Raw genomic sequence first — 14,221 nt, 5'->3', positions numbered from 1 at the left:
GGAGAGCCTTCCCCCACCCCAAGCCAACATTTGCCCATTGTATACTCGGTCCCTGGCATTTGAGTTGTATATTCTTTTTTTGATGATCCTCCTTAATTGAAGTTACACCATTTTGAATTTTGAAAATGTTTCTTCTATTTTAAACAGCTATTCCATTTTTGTCTTCCATTGTCTAGAATCTCCATAATAGCGAGGAATAAAAAAACAGATTAAAGTTCCTTACAAAAGACAGGAAGACGGCAGCCAATCCAGTCTTCAGTGTGTTCCTAAATCTGTTTGATATGTCTGGTCGTTTCTATCTATCAATCTGTCTTACATATAAATATGTATGTATGTTGTCCTTATGTGAAGGAAATTTAGCTTTTTTTCTGATACACTGAAAGACCAAAAAAAAAAAAAAAAAAAGAATAGTGGTTACATTTTCTTTCTTGGTATCTTTTTGAGATGAGAGATGAAAAGGAGGAAATCTGCAATTCACGTAATCACATAATGTTGAACTCTTCCTGGGGAAAATCCTTGAATTCTCTTACTAATGTTGTATTTAGGAGTATTACAACGATATTAAAAACAATAGCAATACTGATAATAGCAACTAGTTTTACTTTAAGCACTGATAAAAGGCACTGTCCTAAATGCTGGACACTAAACATATGACATACTTATTAACTCATTAAGAATTGAAATAGTAGGGGCGTCTGGGTGGTTCAGGCAAATCCATAAAGCCAGAAAAGACATGAGTGGTCACCTAAAGCTGGGGTGCTATGGGGAGATGGTTAAGGGGCACCTTTAAGGGTGTGGTATTTCTCTGGGAGGTAATGGAAACCTGTGGAGGACTATGTTGAATTCACAACTCTGAATATACTGAAAAATAGTGTAATAGAAACATTTTCAAAATTATCTGGAAACCCAAGTGCCCACTTTCCCATATTGGGAAACCCAATATCCCAATTGTGGCAGATACATTTTTAATTCACTTGGATCATGAGTGATACAAAGAAGATCATATGGCAAAGAACCATGAAAAGAACTGTGGAGTCTCACCTTCTAGGCAGGCTGTTAGATCCCTGACAGATTCCAATTTCTCCATCTAACCTATCCTGTCCCTAAATCCTCCACTACTGAATCAAAAGCCTCAAATCCTTGGTCATCTTCTATATCTGGTTGGAGGTCCATGATCAATGTCTCCAAGACAATCTGCTCCTCTAGACATTGTCCTGGGAAGAAATCTGAGAAGTGATGGAAGATTCTCTATTACAGATAGGAACACTGCTGGACTGTAATAGCTGAATTCCTAAAAATACACAATCATATATCCCTCTTACATGCCAGGTCTCCTTAACTAGGTGAACATCTGCTTTAGTGTGGAAACCAGGTAGTCTCTCTGATCATAGCCAGTGCATGACAGACTCTGGCAATTCCAAGTCTTGATTAGAGCAAACAAACATGGAGGAAGGCACCACAGAACTCCAAGGGGGAGGGGAATTCTCCATTTCCTTATGTTTATTATTTTTTCAATCAAGATGAGGTTTTCCTATTACAATGAAAAATGCTGAGATGATTCTCCATTCAAGGACCCCCAGGTTGCTTTAGAAACCTGCAAGGGAAGGGAAGGTGGCATCAGATGACCGTGTGGCCACACAAATTGTTTTTTAAACCTTTCTTAAAAGGAGTTGGGTTTAAAAAAAAAAAAAAAATCCAAAAGAGAAAGCCAGGTAGTAGCTTTAAGATTTATACTTAGACCAGAAGAAATGTATATTTAAGGGCAGTCCACTTTGCAGGCCCTATCCTCTTCCACCGTCACAAGCAACCCTGCCAAGTAGATGGCCACCGCCCTTCATCCCCAAGGAAAGGGAGTTCTGAGACCTTCACTGGTGCAGCAGAGCGAGACCTAGAACTCCAGGCCCCATCAGGCTGGCTCTGCAGTCAGTGCTCTCTCTACTACAACAGTTGCTATTCCGCTCACTTCTCACCCGCCCTGGGTCCCCCACCCCCCCACCCCCCGCTTTCATGGAGATTCAAGACCCTCTACGTTCCATCCTTGGACTCTTGTATGGCCCTCCTACTGAGGCCACCCTCACACCCAACCCCTCCATGCTGCTCCGGGAGGAGGGGGTGCAGGGGGTTGGCAAGTACATGACCCTTCCAGGTCTGTGAAGCAGAGACTGGCTGGACACCTCCATGTTGGAGTAACAAGGACCCCTATGCCTTCTCCGCGTCTAAAGAACACTTGGCCTCTGACCTGTACCAGCTCCCCAACACGTGCCACCTCACTTTCTCTGGCTGACTCAGAAACAGCCAAATTCTGATGCTGACAACATCCCTATATAAGGATTGGGGTCCGTCACATCCCTTTGAGGCAGAGATCAAGTTTAACCATTGAAACAAGGACACTGGATCCTCACCTCTGGAAAGAGGCGCATGGAGAGCCTATGCACCAGCCTCATTAGTCTGTTTTCTGCACCTCTCCATTCCACCCCCAAAATTACATTTTCCTGCATTTCTCTTCTGACTGCCCACCCTGTTCCTGCTCAGTACCTCAAGACTTTCTGACCTGCCAGAATTCTGGCCCTTCCAGAGTTGCCCCTCTGTGCGCTCTTCCCTAACCACTGACCTAGCATCCCGAACTGCCTTTACAGAGCTCTGCTCTTGACAGGTCCACCTGAATAGGTTTACCTGAATTCAGGTTTCCCAGAAGCAGACTGACACATGAACCTGAGAACAAGTGATTTCCTAAGAAGTGTTGGGGGGTGGGGGCAGGGAGAGTAGCAGGACCTGGAAGCCTCAGTCTAATCCCAGGTACCACTGAGGAATTAATCAAGATGCAGAGCCAGTCTGGCTTTAAGGCCTCCAAGGCAAAGGAACTAGGCTTCTGAACTCCTGCATTCTGTCAATCACTGACTACAGGCTGCCTGGGGGAATCGGTGAACTCCCAGACACTTCGGTTCTCTCTAGTGGCTATAGAGGTGCCCATGTCTATAGTACTGCTCCTCCCTGCCCTCCCCGAGCTCTGCAGCCCCCTCCCCAAACACAATGTGCCAATGACTGACCCCACACACCTCTTGCTTCCCAAAGATCACAGATTACAAAGATCACAGAGATTACAAGTAGGCAGAGAGGCAGGCAGAGAGAGAGGAGGAAGCAGGCTCCCTGATAAGCAGAGAGCCCCATGCAGGGCTCGATCCCAGAACCCTGAGATCATGACCTGAGCCAAAGGCAGAGGCTTAACCCACTGAGCTGCCCAGGCACCCCCCAAAGTAAGTTCTTAATGCAAAGAAAATTCATCAGTGTGTTCAACAGCAACAAGGTCTCAGCTAGCTACATGCCCTCTTAGAGATACAACCTTCCAATTCCAAGGCATTTTTATAGCCCATTAATTCTAAGTACACTTTCGAAAGTACAGCTTACCTGTGTTCCAGCTCTCGTATGGAGAGGATCACTCCTGAAGTCGATGGCTTCTGCTGCACGGTGGCCAAAAAGGTGAAGTCGCTCTTGTTCCGGAACAGCTGGATTAATTTCTCACTCACATGAGGGGCCGCATGGATCTCTCTGTCTGTATCTAGGAGTCAAGAAGGAAATGCAGAAACACAGGGGGACAGAGAACAAGGAGGAGGAAAAGGACACAGAACGAAGGAGAGGGTAAGGAAGAAAGAGAAAAGACACAATTAGAAATGTCCAGAGGATCCTGGTTCCATTTCTCATGCCCCTCGCCCCCCTCCCCCACTGATACCCTGCTTTCAGGCACCACCCACCCCTTCATCCGGCAGCACCCATTCAACACAGAAACCGGAAATGCCACTTCCGTCACTGTATCCACTTGTCACCTGGACAAGTTCATCGTGGGCCAGCCAGTGATCTTCTGACAGAAATTGTGATGGGACACTGAGCAAGGTGGCCGACTACAAGCAGATGAAGTTGCTGTAAAAAAGCTGAGAGACCATCGGATAAATGGATCCTCAATTCAGAGAATCCAGTGTTTAAAGCAGGTCCTAAATTCCACTCAGCAGGCCCCAGCAGGACTTTTCCCCATTGACTCGGTCTCTCTTCATGAGGCGTAGAGAGAAACCTGTCCTTGCTTTGGACCCAGCAGAGACTGACTAGTGTTGATAATGTCAGACAATTCCACTTTTGATTAAACAATCTGTGATCTTTAAAGGTGCCTGGGATTTCTCTGTAAACATGGAGTGGATGACTCCACTCCTGAAATATTAAAGCGGAGGTCAATTCAGCAGGCTTAGAGAACTGGGAGTCCAACTAATCGTGCTCCTGGCCAGGAATCGCTTTCTTCAAGTTCTGCCTAATGAGACATTCATCATTTCATACTCCGACCCTCCCCCTCCATGCCCCAATCATGATAAACTAGGTGTTCTCGCTATCGCACAACTCACCCCCTCAAATCAGAAACTCACCACCAACAGAGCAGAATTATAACTTCAGAGGATGACAAATGAATACCAAAGGAATGTTTGGTTCCTCCTCCCATGCCCTGACCCCATCCATCCTCTGCAGAAATACTTTGTTTTTTAAACTCCTGGAGAAATAACCAAGACCCTCAAAATATCTGTGGCCCAAGCAACATCACAGACTATAGGGACCTTGAAGAACCTCATCCTGAAGAGTGGTTTCTAATGGTAAAACAATCCTCAAGTTCTTGACCTTGGGCCTCAGTCTTCTCATCTCCAAAATGGGGGTGGGGTAGAGGAGGAGAGGGGAACCAGGGGATTTCTCAAGGCCTCTCCATCCTCGGGTAATCCCTCGAGCTACTGTTGGAAAGACCATCTTCCATCTGTAGAAGTCTAGGCTATGCGAGGCAGGGAGCGACGTTTGTCCTCTATCTTGGAGGCACCTAACCCAGGTGGAGGACCTACTCACAGAAAACCCACCTAAGACATTTGATTTTCTACCCAAAGAAAGGCCTTCATCACTTCAGTGTTAAGTGGCAGGCTTTTAGTTTTTGTCAAGGGTGGAGCTAAGTGCCACTCAGGGAATGCTTTAACATCTTCTACAAAATCCCAGCCAAAGACTTTGCAGGACAATATTCAAGATCTATTAAATGTATGAAGTAATCGCTTTGTCAACTAGAGATCATTAGCAAATGTTTATTAACATTTTTATACTGCTGGGTACAAGTCCTAATAAATTCCACCTAAAATTTAGTGCCATGGACACATACACGTGTGCGTGGCTCTTGAGATTTACATGTTTACTTTTGCCCTTTTTGCTGTTTCCTTCTTTATTTGTCTATTAGGAATTAACTGATGGGCAGTGTTGGCCCAGAGAGCTCATCAGAGGTCCTAAAGCAGGAGCCCAATGCGAAGGGACAAGGACCAGTCAGCCACGATATTCAGAGCTCTTTCCTCCAGCAGGCACATCAGTGATGACTGTCCTCACCTCTCACTCCATTCTCTTGATATCACTCCAGCTCCATGACCAATGACACTCAAGTATATATCTACCACCCCCAATCTCTTCTTTTTTTTTTTTTTAAAGATATTTACTTATTTGTTTATTTGACAGAGAGAGAGATCACAAGCAGGCAGAGAGGCAGGCGAGGGGAGAGGGGGAGCAGTTTCCCTGCTGAGCAGAGAGCCCGATGCGGGGCTCGATCCCAGGACCCCGAGATCACAACCTGAGCCGAAGGCAGAGGCTTAACCCACTGAGCCACCCAGGCATCCCTACCCAGTCTCTTCTTCAACAGACACGTTCAATATCCTTACTACTTCCACATGAAGGTCTAGTAAATATTTCACATTGTATATGCTGAGGACAAAACCCTTGTCCTCCCCTCTGCCCAGCCCTCGATTTTCCCCTGGAGCTCACAATCTTAGTAAATGGCAGCACCCAGGTCAAACCAAAAAGACCAGAAGTTGTCCTTCAACCCTCTTTTTCTTCTACTCTCCACATCCAATCCAAGAGCAAATCATGAGGATGCCCGGGTCTAGAAATCTGTCCGCTTCCCCCCAACTCCACTCAAACTCCTCTCCAAGCTGCACCTCTCACTGGGGCACCTCCAACAGCCTAACTGGTCTCCCTGCTTCCATACTGCCTTGCTTTCTCCATTCTCCACGGCAGTCCAAGAGATCATTTTAACACCTAAATCAGCATCCTTGCATTCTCTTGCTAAAAACCCTCCATGGCTTCCCAGTCCTCCCAGGACAAAAATCCAGGCTTTTTAGCATGGCCCACAAGGTCACATACCAAATGACTTGCCTATGTCTCCCAATTCCATACTCTTCTTCCACACCCAAGCCCACTCCTGCCTCAGGGACTTTGTACTACTCTTCCCTTGTCCCACAGAGCTCTTCCCCCACCCTCCCCATGCCTGGCTCCATCAGCTCCAATGGCAAATGCAACTCCTGGTCACTCCCTCCAAAGCAGGCTCTCCAGAAACACTGAATACACCACTCTGGTTATTTTCTCCATTCCACTCAATTACTGTACTCTTTCTTTGTATTACTCATTTCATGTTTGTTCTGTTTTTTTTTTTACTGTATTTCCTTTCTTTCCCCTCTAGACTACAAGCTCCATAAGGACAGGCAGATTTATTCATTCACGTTGTATCCACAGTTCTCAATGCCTGGTATTAAACAGGCATCCAATAAAGACACCTGGATTTATTTTCCATTTACTTTTATCATGTATGCTGTTATTTCAAAGAACCACCAAGATTACGGTCAGAAAAGAATAGGATACCTTTCAGAAAAGGAGAAAATAAATGGTTACATGTCACATGTCCGTGGTTTTAAGTTTAAAGAAAAGCATGTTCAGGGCCAATTCAGCCCCTCCTGTTTATAGGACACCCCATCTAACAGTCTAATCCAATACAACCACACTACTAATCACCCCACCCCTCTACAAAACTGCGCATTTCTTCTGCCGACTTCTCATTTCTCTTTGTGAATAACTGACACATTGAAATAAAGAGACCCCCATTAGCACTCACCAGAGTGAAACGTAAAAAACATCTATTTTCAAACATGGGAGACTTTATGAGCATTCTCATTTTCAGAAAAGCTCTTTCAAGTAAATGCTTACCATAACTCAGCTGCCAAAAGAACACCAGAAATTAATTTCACTTCTTAAAACATAGAGGCAAGAACAGTGAACCAGGTTTCAAGGGACTGAAGACTACCAAGTTTGACAGATAACTAGCTGTGTGATCTTGGATAAGACACTTTACCTCTCTGAGCCTCACACTCCACATCTGAAACTAGACATGACTGGAGATTATGGGGCTCAAGTTCTCTCCAGGACTCATTTCTGTTTATCACCATACCCTGCTGCTAGCCACCTAGCAAAGGGCAGGACTGAAGGTATTTTCTACCTATGAAACACCTCAATTCTACAATTCTCTTCTGCTGATTTTCCAAATCAACATAAATGTAAAGTTATCAATTGCTGGAACCAGTGATGGTCCACCTACTTTTCTCTTTCCGGGAGTTAAACGAGCTACCTATGAAAGCCAATTAATGAGAATCTATAGTAAGTATTGTACTGCCGTATGCAACCATTATGATGTGCTTTCTATATTATTGGAGAATATTCAATTCTGCTAGAGAGAACAAGAGAAACAAGCAGGATGAATAGAGCTCATAGGAAGTGTTAAATATAGATAGCAAGTTAGAAACCTGTAAAACGTGTTTTTTTACATAGATCCAGTAAATGAAACCTAAATGTGTTCAACACAGATAAAAAGGACTGAATGAGCATGTTACCGAGGAAAGGAATGGGGTGGAAGAACCAAGTCATAATGTACAAATCACAACACCTTCAAAATGACAGCTAGATCATCCCTAAATCGGATAACTATCTTGGATACTCATTCCATTCCCATTCTGGCCCTACGTGTACTCTGCCTGAGAAATGCTAACCAAACCCATCACGACTCACCAGACTGACGCGCACCTGCAGCTGGGACCAGGAGTACTTGCCATCCCCAAGAGTGGAAATGCACTGACACCAGGCACCTCCCATCTGCTGAACTCCACCTTCTTAGAACCCCCGCTCCAGTGCATGTAACCTCTGCATCAGCAAAGAAGCTGATGGGGCAAAGACTGAACACATGAACAATGCAAAACCCAGGAATCCAGTAGGGTGGCACATCCTTTCCATAGCATGGACCCTATCCTACTCCATTTCTTTCCCATGCTTCCTCCTGGACATTGTGGATTTATTTAATAAGTCGCATGATAGGGGCGCCTGGGTTGCTCAGTGGGTTAAAGCCTTTGTTTTCGGCTCAGGTCATAATCCCAGGGTCCTGGGATTGATCCCCACATCGGGCTCTCTGCTCAGCGAGGAGCCTGCTTCCACCTCTCATTCTCTCTCTCTCTCTCTGCCTGTCTCTCTGCCTACTTGTGATCTCTGTCAAATAAATAAATAAAATCTTTAATAAAAAAAAAAAAAAAAGCCGCATGATTCAAGCATCTGAATTTGGTTGGTGAAGTGGTTTTGTGACCTCTGAAGGAACCACCACCACTTACAGTGAACATTTTACATTAAAAAAGTTGTCCTTCCAAACGTCCAGAGGTTTTATGTGATCTAGTTAAGAAGTGCTAAATCAGCAGCAAGGGTTAAGTGCTTTTTTCTTTCCTAGGATGAAATGGCTCTACCTAGTCATTTTTAAAGACTAAAAATGCTAACATGATGATTAAGCATCAGTTAAAAAAAAAAAAAAAAAGTACTGGATGAAGGGAGGGGATTGAAGAAATTAAATGAGGCTATTCACAGACTCTTCTCTGCCTATTACAGAAGCAGCTTCATTGCCCTTTTGCCTGATGATAGGATGAGGATTTTCATTGTCAAACATACCTGTGTTTCCTCTGTGCCAGGCACTGTGCTTGCTGGGCACCAAGGAAACACGGTTCCTGCCCTTGAGGATAGCTGCTGTCTATCCTATCCCGCCTGGGAAGGACAGGTAGAGAAGGGCAATGCACCAGTGAAGGAGGGGGCAGTGGAGGCTGGGGAGGACAGGGTGGAAGACAGAGCTTTGAACCAGAGGCAAAAAAAAAAAAAAAAGAATAAGCATTTATCAGGCAGGAGAGAGAGGGAGAAGAGGGCACTCATTGCGGGACTGCTGTGCAGATGTGAACACCCATGTGTCTTCCATTATCTTAGCATTTTTCTTTCTCTGCAAGCATCCCTCTCACCAGAAGTCCAGCAGGACAGAAGCTACTCTGCGTAGTATCAGAGGAAACTCCCCACCGATGGACAAGCAGAAGGGGCAAAAGCAGCAGCAGCCAGAAACATGCCAAAAGAAACACCTGGGCAGCCCGCCTCAGCCTTGACGGATGGAGAATCTGGGGGACATCTCAGTAATAACATCATGTTTAAACAGAGAACCTCACATATGACAGAATCCAGATGGAGACTTGGCACATCCTTCCAGCCTAAGTCCCATGTAAGCTCGTGGTAAGATTGACCCCCAAAGGTCAAGCAACACTTGTCAATTTGAAATAGAATCGCTTTTCATTGAGGAGTACAGAGAAAGTTCGCCAATTCATAACACGCCACTGTCCATGGGGCAACGCCGGCTGGGGAGGGGGAGAAGGAAGCGGCATATTTTCCGTCATTTCCAGCCCTTCTTTAAGAAGGTCTAAGGTTATCGATCCAAGGAGCTTTCAAAGAAGCAGAAATCACAAGCAGAAAGAAGTAGGGATGCTAGGAGACTCCTGGTTAACGTGTAAAGGATTTCTACCTTCCCTAGCAAACACACAATGACATCCCATTAAACCTCCATTAGCTCCAGAAGCAGACTCACGCATAAATGTGTATACAGTTTATTGTGGTGCCAAGTAGAGGGCTAACTGCTTTGCACATACCACTTACAGTAACCCTAGGAGTAGCCACTGTTATTTTTCCTCCTTTATAAGTGAGAAAACTAAAGCTTACCAATTTTCTAAAAGACACTGGGCTAAGCCAAGAGGAGAGTCTAACCTGGCAGGCCAGTTTCTCAAACTACACTCCTCACTCTGCTACATCTGCTACGGAGGTGTGTGAGCTCCACGCTTGGTTCAAGTGGAATAGGGACAAATCCTCATCATACGTTCAGCGCTGGACACTTTGTACTTAGGCAATATTTATGAGCAAATTATTTGTACAATCCCTGAGCTAAGTATCATTTCCCCCATTTTGCAGGTGAAGAAACAGAGGCACAGAAGTTTTACAGCTTTACATAGCAAGTCAATGGAGATAAAGGTGGCGTCTTGCCCCAGCAGAGTCCGCCATGATACTCCGTGGCATTCGCCTGGCGCCCTTGCCTACTTGGCCATCCTCTTTCCCTTCCCTGTTCTCACCCCTCCTCACTCCTGTACTCCAGCCACACAAGGCTCCTTTTTCTTCCCAGGGCCATGTTCCTCCACACGTAACATTCTTACATTTCCCTCTCCATTTACTCTTCTTTGGGTACCAGCTTAATTGTCAATTCTTCGGGCTAGCTTTCTCTGACCACCCCAAGCCGGCTCAGATTCCCTATACTAGGTGTTCACTGTATTTATCATAACCACCAAGGCTTTGTGTGTGATCATTTTATTGCATATAATCATTTTATTAATGGCCAGCATGCCCACCGACTGTAAATCCCATGAGGAATGGTTTATCAATATATTCTCCACACTCTACAGAGTGCCCGGCATAGAGATGATTAATGGAACAGAAGTTTGAGTCTCTGTCTTGACTCTAAAATCTAGAGCACAGTGTAACAAAGGAGGTTTACTAAAGACACGCAACCAGAACCCCAACCTGTTGAAAAAAGTACATCAAAATAACGAGCTGCCTAAGGAATAATAAAGCTATCTGAGCATCCCCGACTCCTCCACTGGGGGACTCCACCTAAGAATTCTGTGACACACTGTATTACTATATGGCTCCATTAAAAGATTCTGGTATCTCCGTAATTTTACTTATTAAATAGGCATGTTTAGGCAGTTCAAGTTCTTATAAACCTTTACAAGTTTCAGTAAGGACAATCAAGGCACCCACCTGTCACTAAGAAATTAGCATACCAAGAGCCATTCTCATCCAGCACAACCTGCCAGTGATCCAGTCTCCTGTCAGATCCACATCCCTCCAGCCCCATCTCAGTTGGGCACCTCCGAGTAAAGAGATGTAAAGCATGAACCCCACCTGTAACCGAGTCACAGAGCCAGGAAACAAGAGACTGATGAAAAGATGTTCATGGGATTAAGACTACCTTGTGTAAGTAGTTCAAGCTTCCATTTCCCAGATGCTTAAGTGGTAGGGATATGACACACAGCATGGGGACAATAATATATGTCGTGTATTTGAAAAGGGAAGAGTAGATCTTGAAAGTTCTCATCACAAGAAAAAATTTCTAACGATGGCAATGGGTGTTAACTTCTTGTCTCATAATTTTGCAAAACATACATACATCATTCTGTGGTACACCTGATACTAGGTTATCAATCATAGCTCAATAAACTTAGAGGAATAAAAAAAAAGATGGCACTGTACACCAAAGAAGTTATCGACCAACAGTTAAATCAGACTACATATACTCAATGGAAAATTATATAGAACAAGCATATCAGAAGTATTAGAACATAGGAAGCATCCAGGCAATGATGCCCAAGATGTACACATGTACAGCATATAAGTGTACATTAAGATCTAGTTTTAGTGACACATGGCCCAGAGATAGGACTGACCACCGGCCATCAAGAGCTCCCATCAATAATTGGGAGCTGATGTAAAATTTCTTCCACAGATCCTGATTTTCCAAATCAGAGAATTATCTTTAAGAAAATGTTTGCTAAAGTGTTAGAATATATTATAAAAACAGAGGAGAAATAATCAGAGCAAGCCACAAAAGAAAATAAGCACCAATCACCTTGCTTCTAATCACATAATTGTGTCTCTTAAATCAATGAGGACATCAGATGCTCCCTGCAGCCAATCTTAACCAGGTCTGACCTCCTATGGAATACCGTGTCCCTCCTCAATAAGGAAGGCTGGTCAGCTCCCCAGGATAGCCCGCTGGGGCACTGCAGCACAGAGCCCCTGCCCATGGTAACTCAAGAGGAGGTCTATTTTGGCAGTAATTGAGAGTACAACCTCTTTGGGTAGCATTTTAATCAACACTCAGATAAACCCAAAGGCATGCCCCCCATACTGCATGAAGAAACAGGCACAAAAGGTCAGCAAGTGTAAGCAAAAACATTGTTCCCACCATAGGATGCTCTCCAGGGTCTTGTAAAAGACAAAAGGGCAGTCCTTGGCCCTGCTCTCCAGCATCTACCCATTCATCCATTTATTTCCTTGCCCACTACCTTTAAAACTTAGAGCACTCCTCTGAACACAAAACTAAGACCTCTTCTAGTCACGAGGGGCTAACAAACGACACCAACATAGATAAAGGGGAGTAGTTTAGTTCAGAGCCATAAGCAGGCATGCTCAAGAGGCATCACAGGGCCAAAATAACCTGAACAGGACCAAAGTGCCTCCTCAGAGACTTAATCCTACCATTAAGGGGCAGTGTAGGATCCCAACTGTTTGGTTCAGATTCCAGCTTTCCCACTTAGCAGACAGGTTAACTTCTCCAAGGTCCTCTCTGTGCCTCAGATTTTTCATTTGTAAAATGGGAATAAGATTGCGTCTACCCCCTGGGGCAAGTTTGAAGATTCGATGAATACAGACTAAGTTCTTCCAACAGTACATGCCACATAAGACACACACGACAATTTCTGGTCTATGTGGAACACAGCAGAGGCTGGCCTTGGGTCCTGTAGGGCTGGAAGACCAAACGACACCAGCAACCACCCCACGAGAGACTTCTTGCTGCAGCTGGTCACGGCTGTGGCCCAGGAGGAAGGCAATGGGGAGGTGAGCAGGGGTTGCCAGCCATGGCTGGAGGCAAGCCATGGCCAGTTCACTCTTCTCTTAGATTGAAAACCAGTCATTGTCTCTGGGGCTTCCAGCTACTACAATCTAGGTCCAGCCAGCCAACACCCAGAACACGGGAGTTTTTGCTATGTGCTAGACATCAAGCTGAATACTTCACCTAACTTTGGCCAAGAAGCCTCGTGAGGTCGCTAGAGGTGATGCTACCTCCATTTTATGAGTTACAAATACAAAGAGTTAAGTTTCCTACTATGTAGTGTAGCTGGAATTCAAGCCCTAGTCTTGGGCCAACTACAATGACCCCTGCCTTGCCTTGCCATCTTCCAGTCTTGGCCCTGCTGGCGTTGGAATGCCACTCCACCACGTACCTTCTGGAAGAGCCTGGTTAACTCCACTTCCTTCATCCTGGAGTGTTCTCACCTAGGACACAGTGGTAATACCATCCACCCCACATGGTTCAGTAGAAATAAAGATACATGGTACCTGCCCAGTATAGAGTACGTGCTTCCTAAGTACTTCCAGAACTCCCTCGAGGACTTTTCCACAAAGATTTGCAAAGGCACCCTGGAGAGCTACACCCTCAAGTCAGAGCTTCAACAGGGGCCAATGTGTTCACACACAGGACTACAGCCCATAGTCCTCACAACCCACTGAGTGGACACTAACAGCCTCGCTTTAGAGAGGCTGCCTTGGACTCCCAGAAAACGGACCTGTCCAAGATCCTACCTTCAGCAAGAGGCAAATATGTGCTTTCTGAGTCCATTTCTGAAGTTTTGTTGTTTTTGTTTTGTTTTGCTTTTCTGCACAGCTTCCTTAATGACAACATAATCAAGACAAGAAAATTCTTCCTCCAAGACCCTAAACTCCTCCATATATTGAGTTTCATCTCTAGCATGGTTATGAAGTTTGAAGCAGTAAGCTGACCCAGTTATAATTAGTTCCCTATTGTGCACAGTCCTAATTCTTGGGCATAAAAGACTTTTTAAATGCTGTACTGGCCTTGACCTTGCCGTATCTTCTCAAATTCAATAGTAAACAGTAGGGCATCATGTTTAACAGCTATGCTCTCTTAATTTACGATTATTCGTCATAAATCATTTTTACATGTTGCTCCAAATGCGGTTTTTCAAGAATAAAAATCTGCCTGCATTGAAATGCACAGTGATTTTAATATGCAAACCTCCTACAGAGATGATGTCTCATTTTAATTATTGTTTCGGTTTAATGGGTTTTCATTAAATTAGAGGATGGAGCAATTACTAGGGTGAACAGCTAATGTTTGAAAGGTAAGCTCCCGTGGCTCTGTGGGCAAAAAGACAGTTGTGGCAGTGAGAAGCAGAAAGCAATACTCCTCTGGCTAAGCTTGTGT

At 44.7% G+C, this 14,221-nt stretch overlaps 1 protein-coding gene across 2 annotated transcripts in view; it reads right to left on the bottom strand.

The window, feature by feature from the left end:
- NELL1 (neural EGFL like 1) overlaps positions 1-14,221 on the bottom strand; it is an 847,777-nt gene that overhangs the window by 769,130 nt on the left and 64,426 nt on the right. For both annotated transcript variants that reach the window (XM_059138327.1, XM_059138338.1), the window contains exon 3: positions 3,406-3,556. In XM_059138327.1, coding sequence (XP_058994310.1) covers positions 3,406-3,556 — 151 coding nt within the window. The remainder of the gene's footprint in view (positions 1-3,405; positions 3,557-14,221) is intronic.

This window comes from Mustela lutreola, chromosome 1 (assembly GCF_030435805.1).
Source record: "Mustela lutreola isolate mMusLut2 chromosome 1, mMusLut2.pri, whole genome shotgun sequence".
Classification (NCBI taxonomy): Eukaryota; Metazoa; Chordata; class Mammalia; order Carnivora; family Mustelidae; genus Mustela; species Mustela lutreola.
The sequence above is the reverse complement of the archived record's forward strand: the minus strand, read 5'-3'. Positions and strand labels throughout refer to the sequence as shown.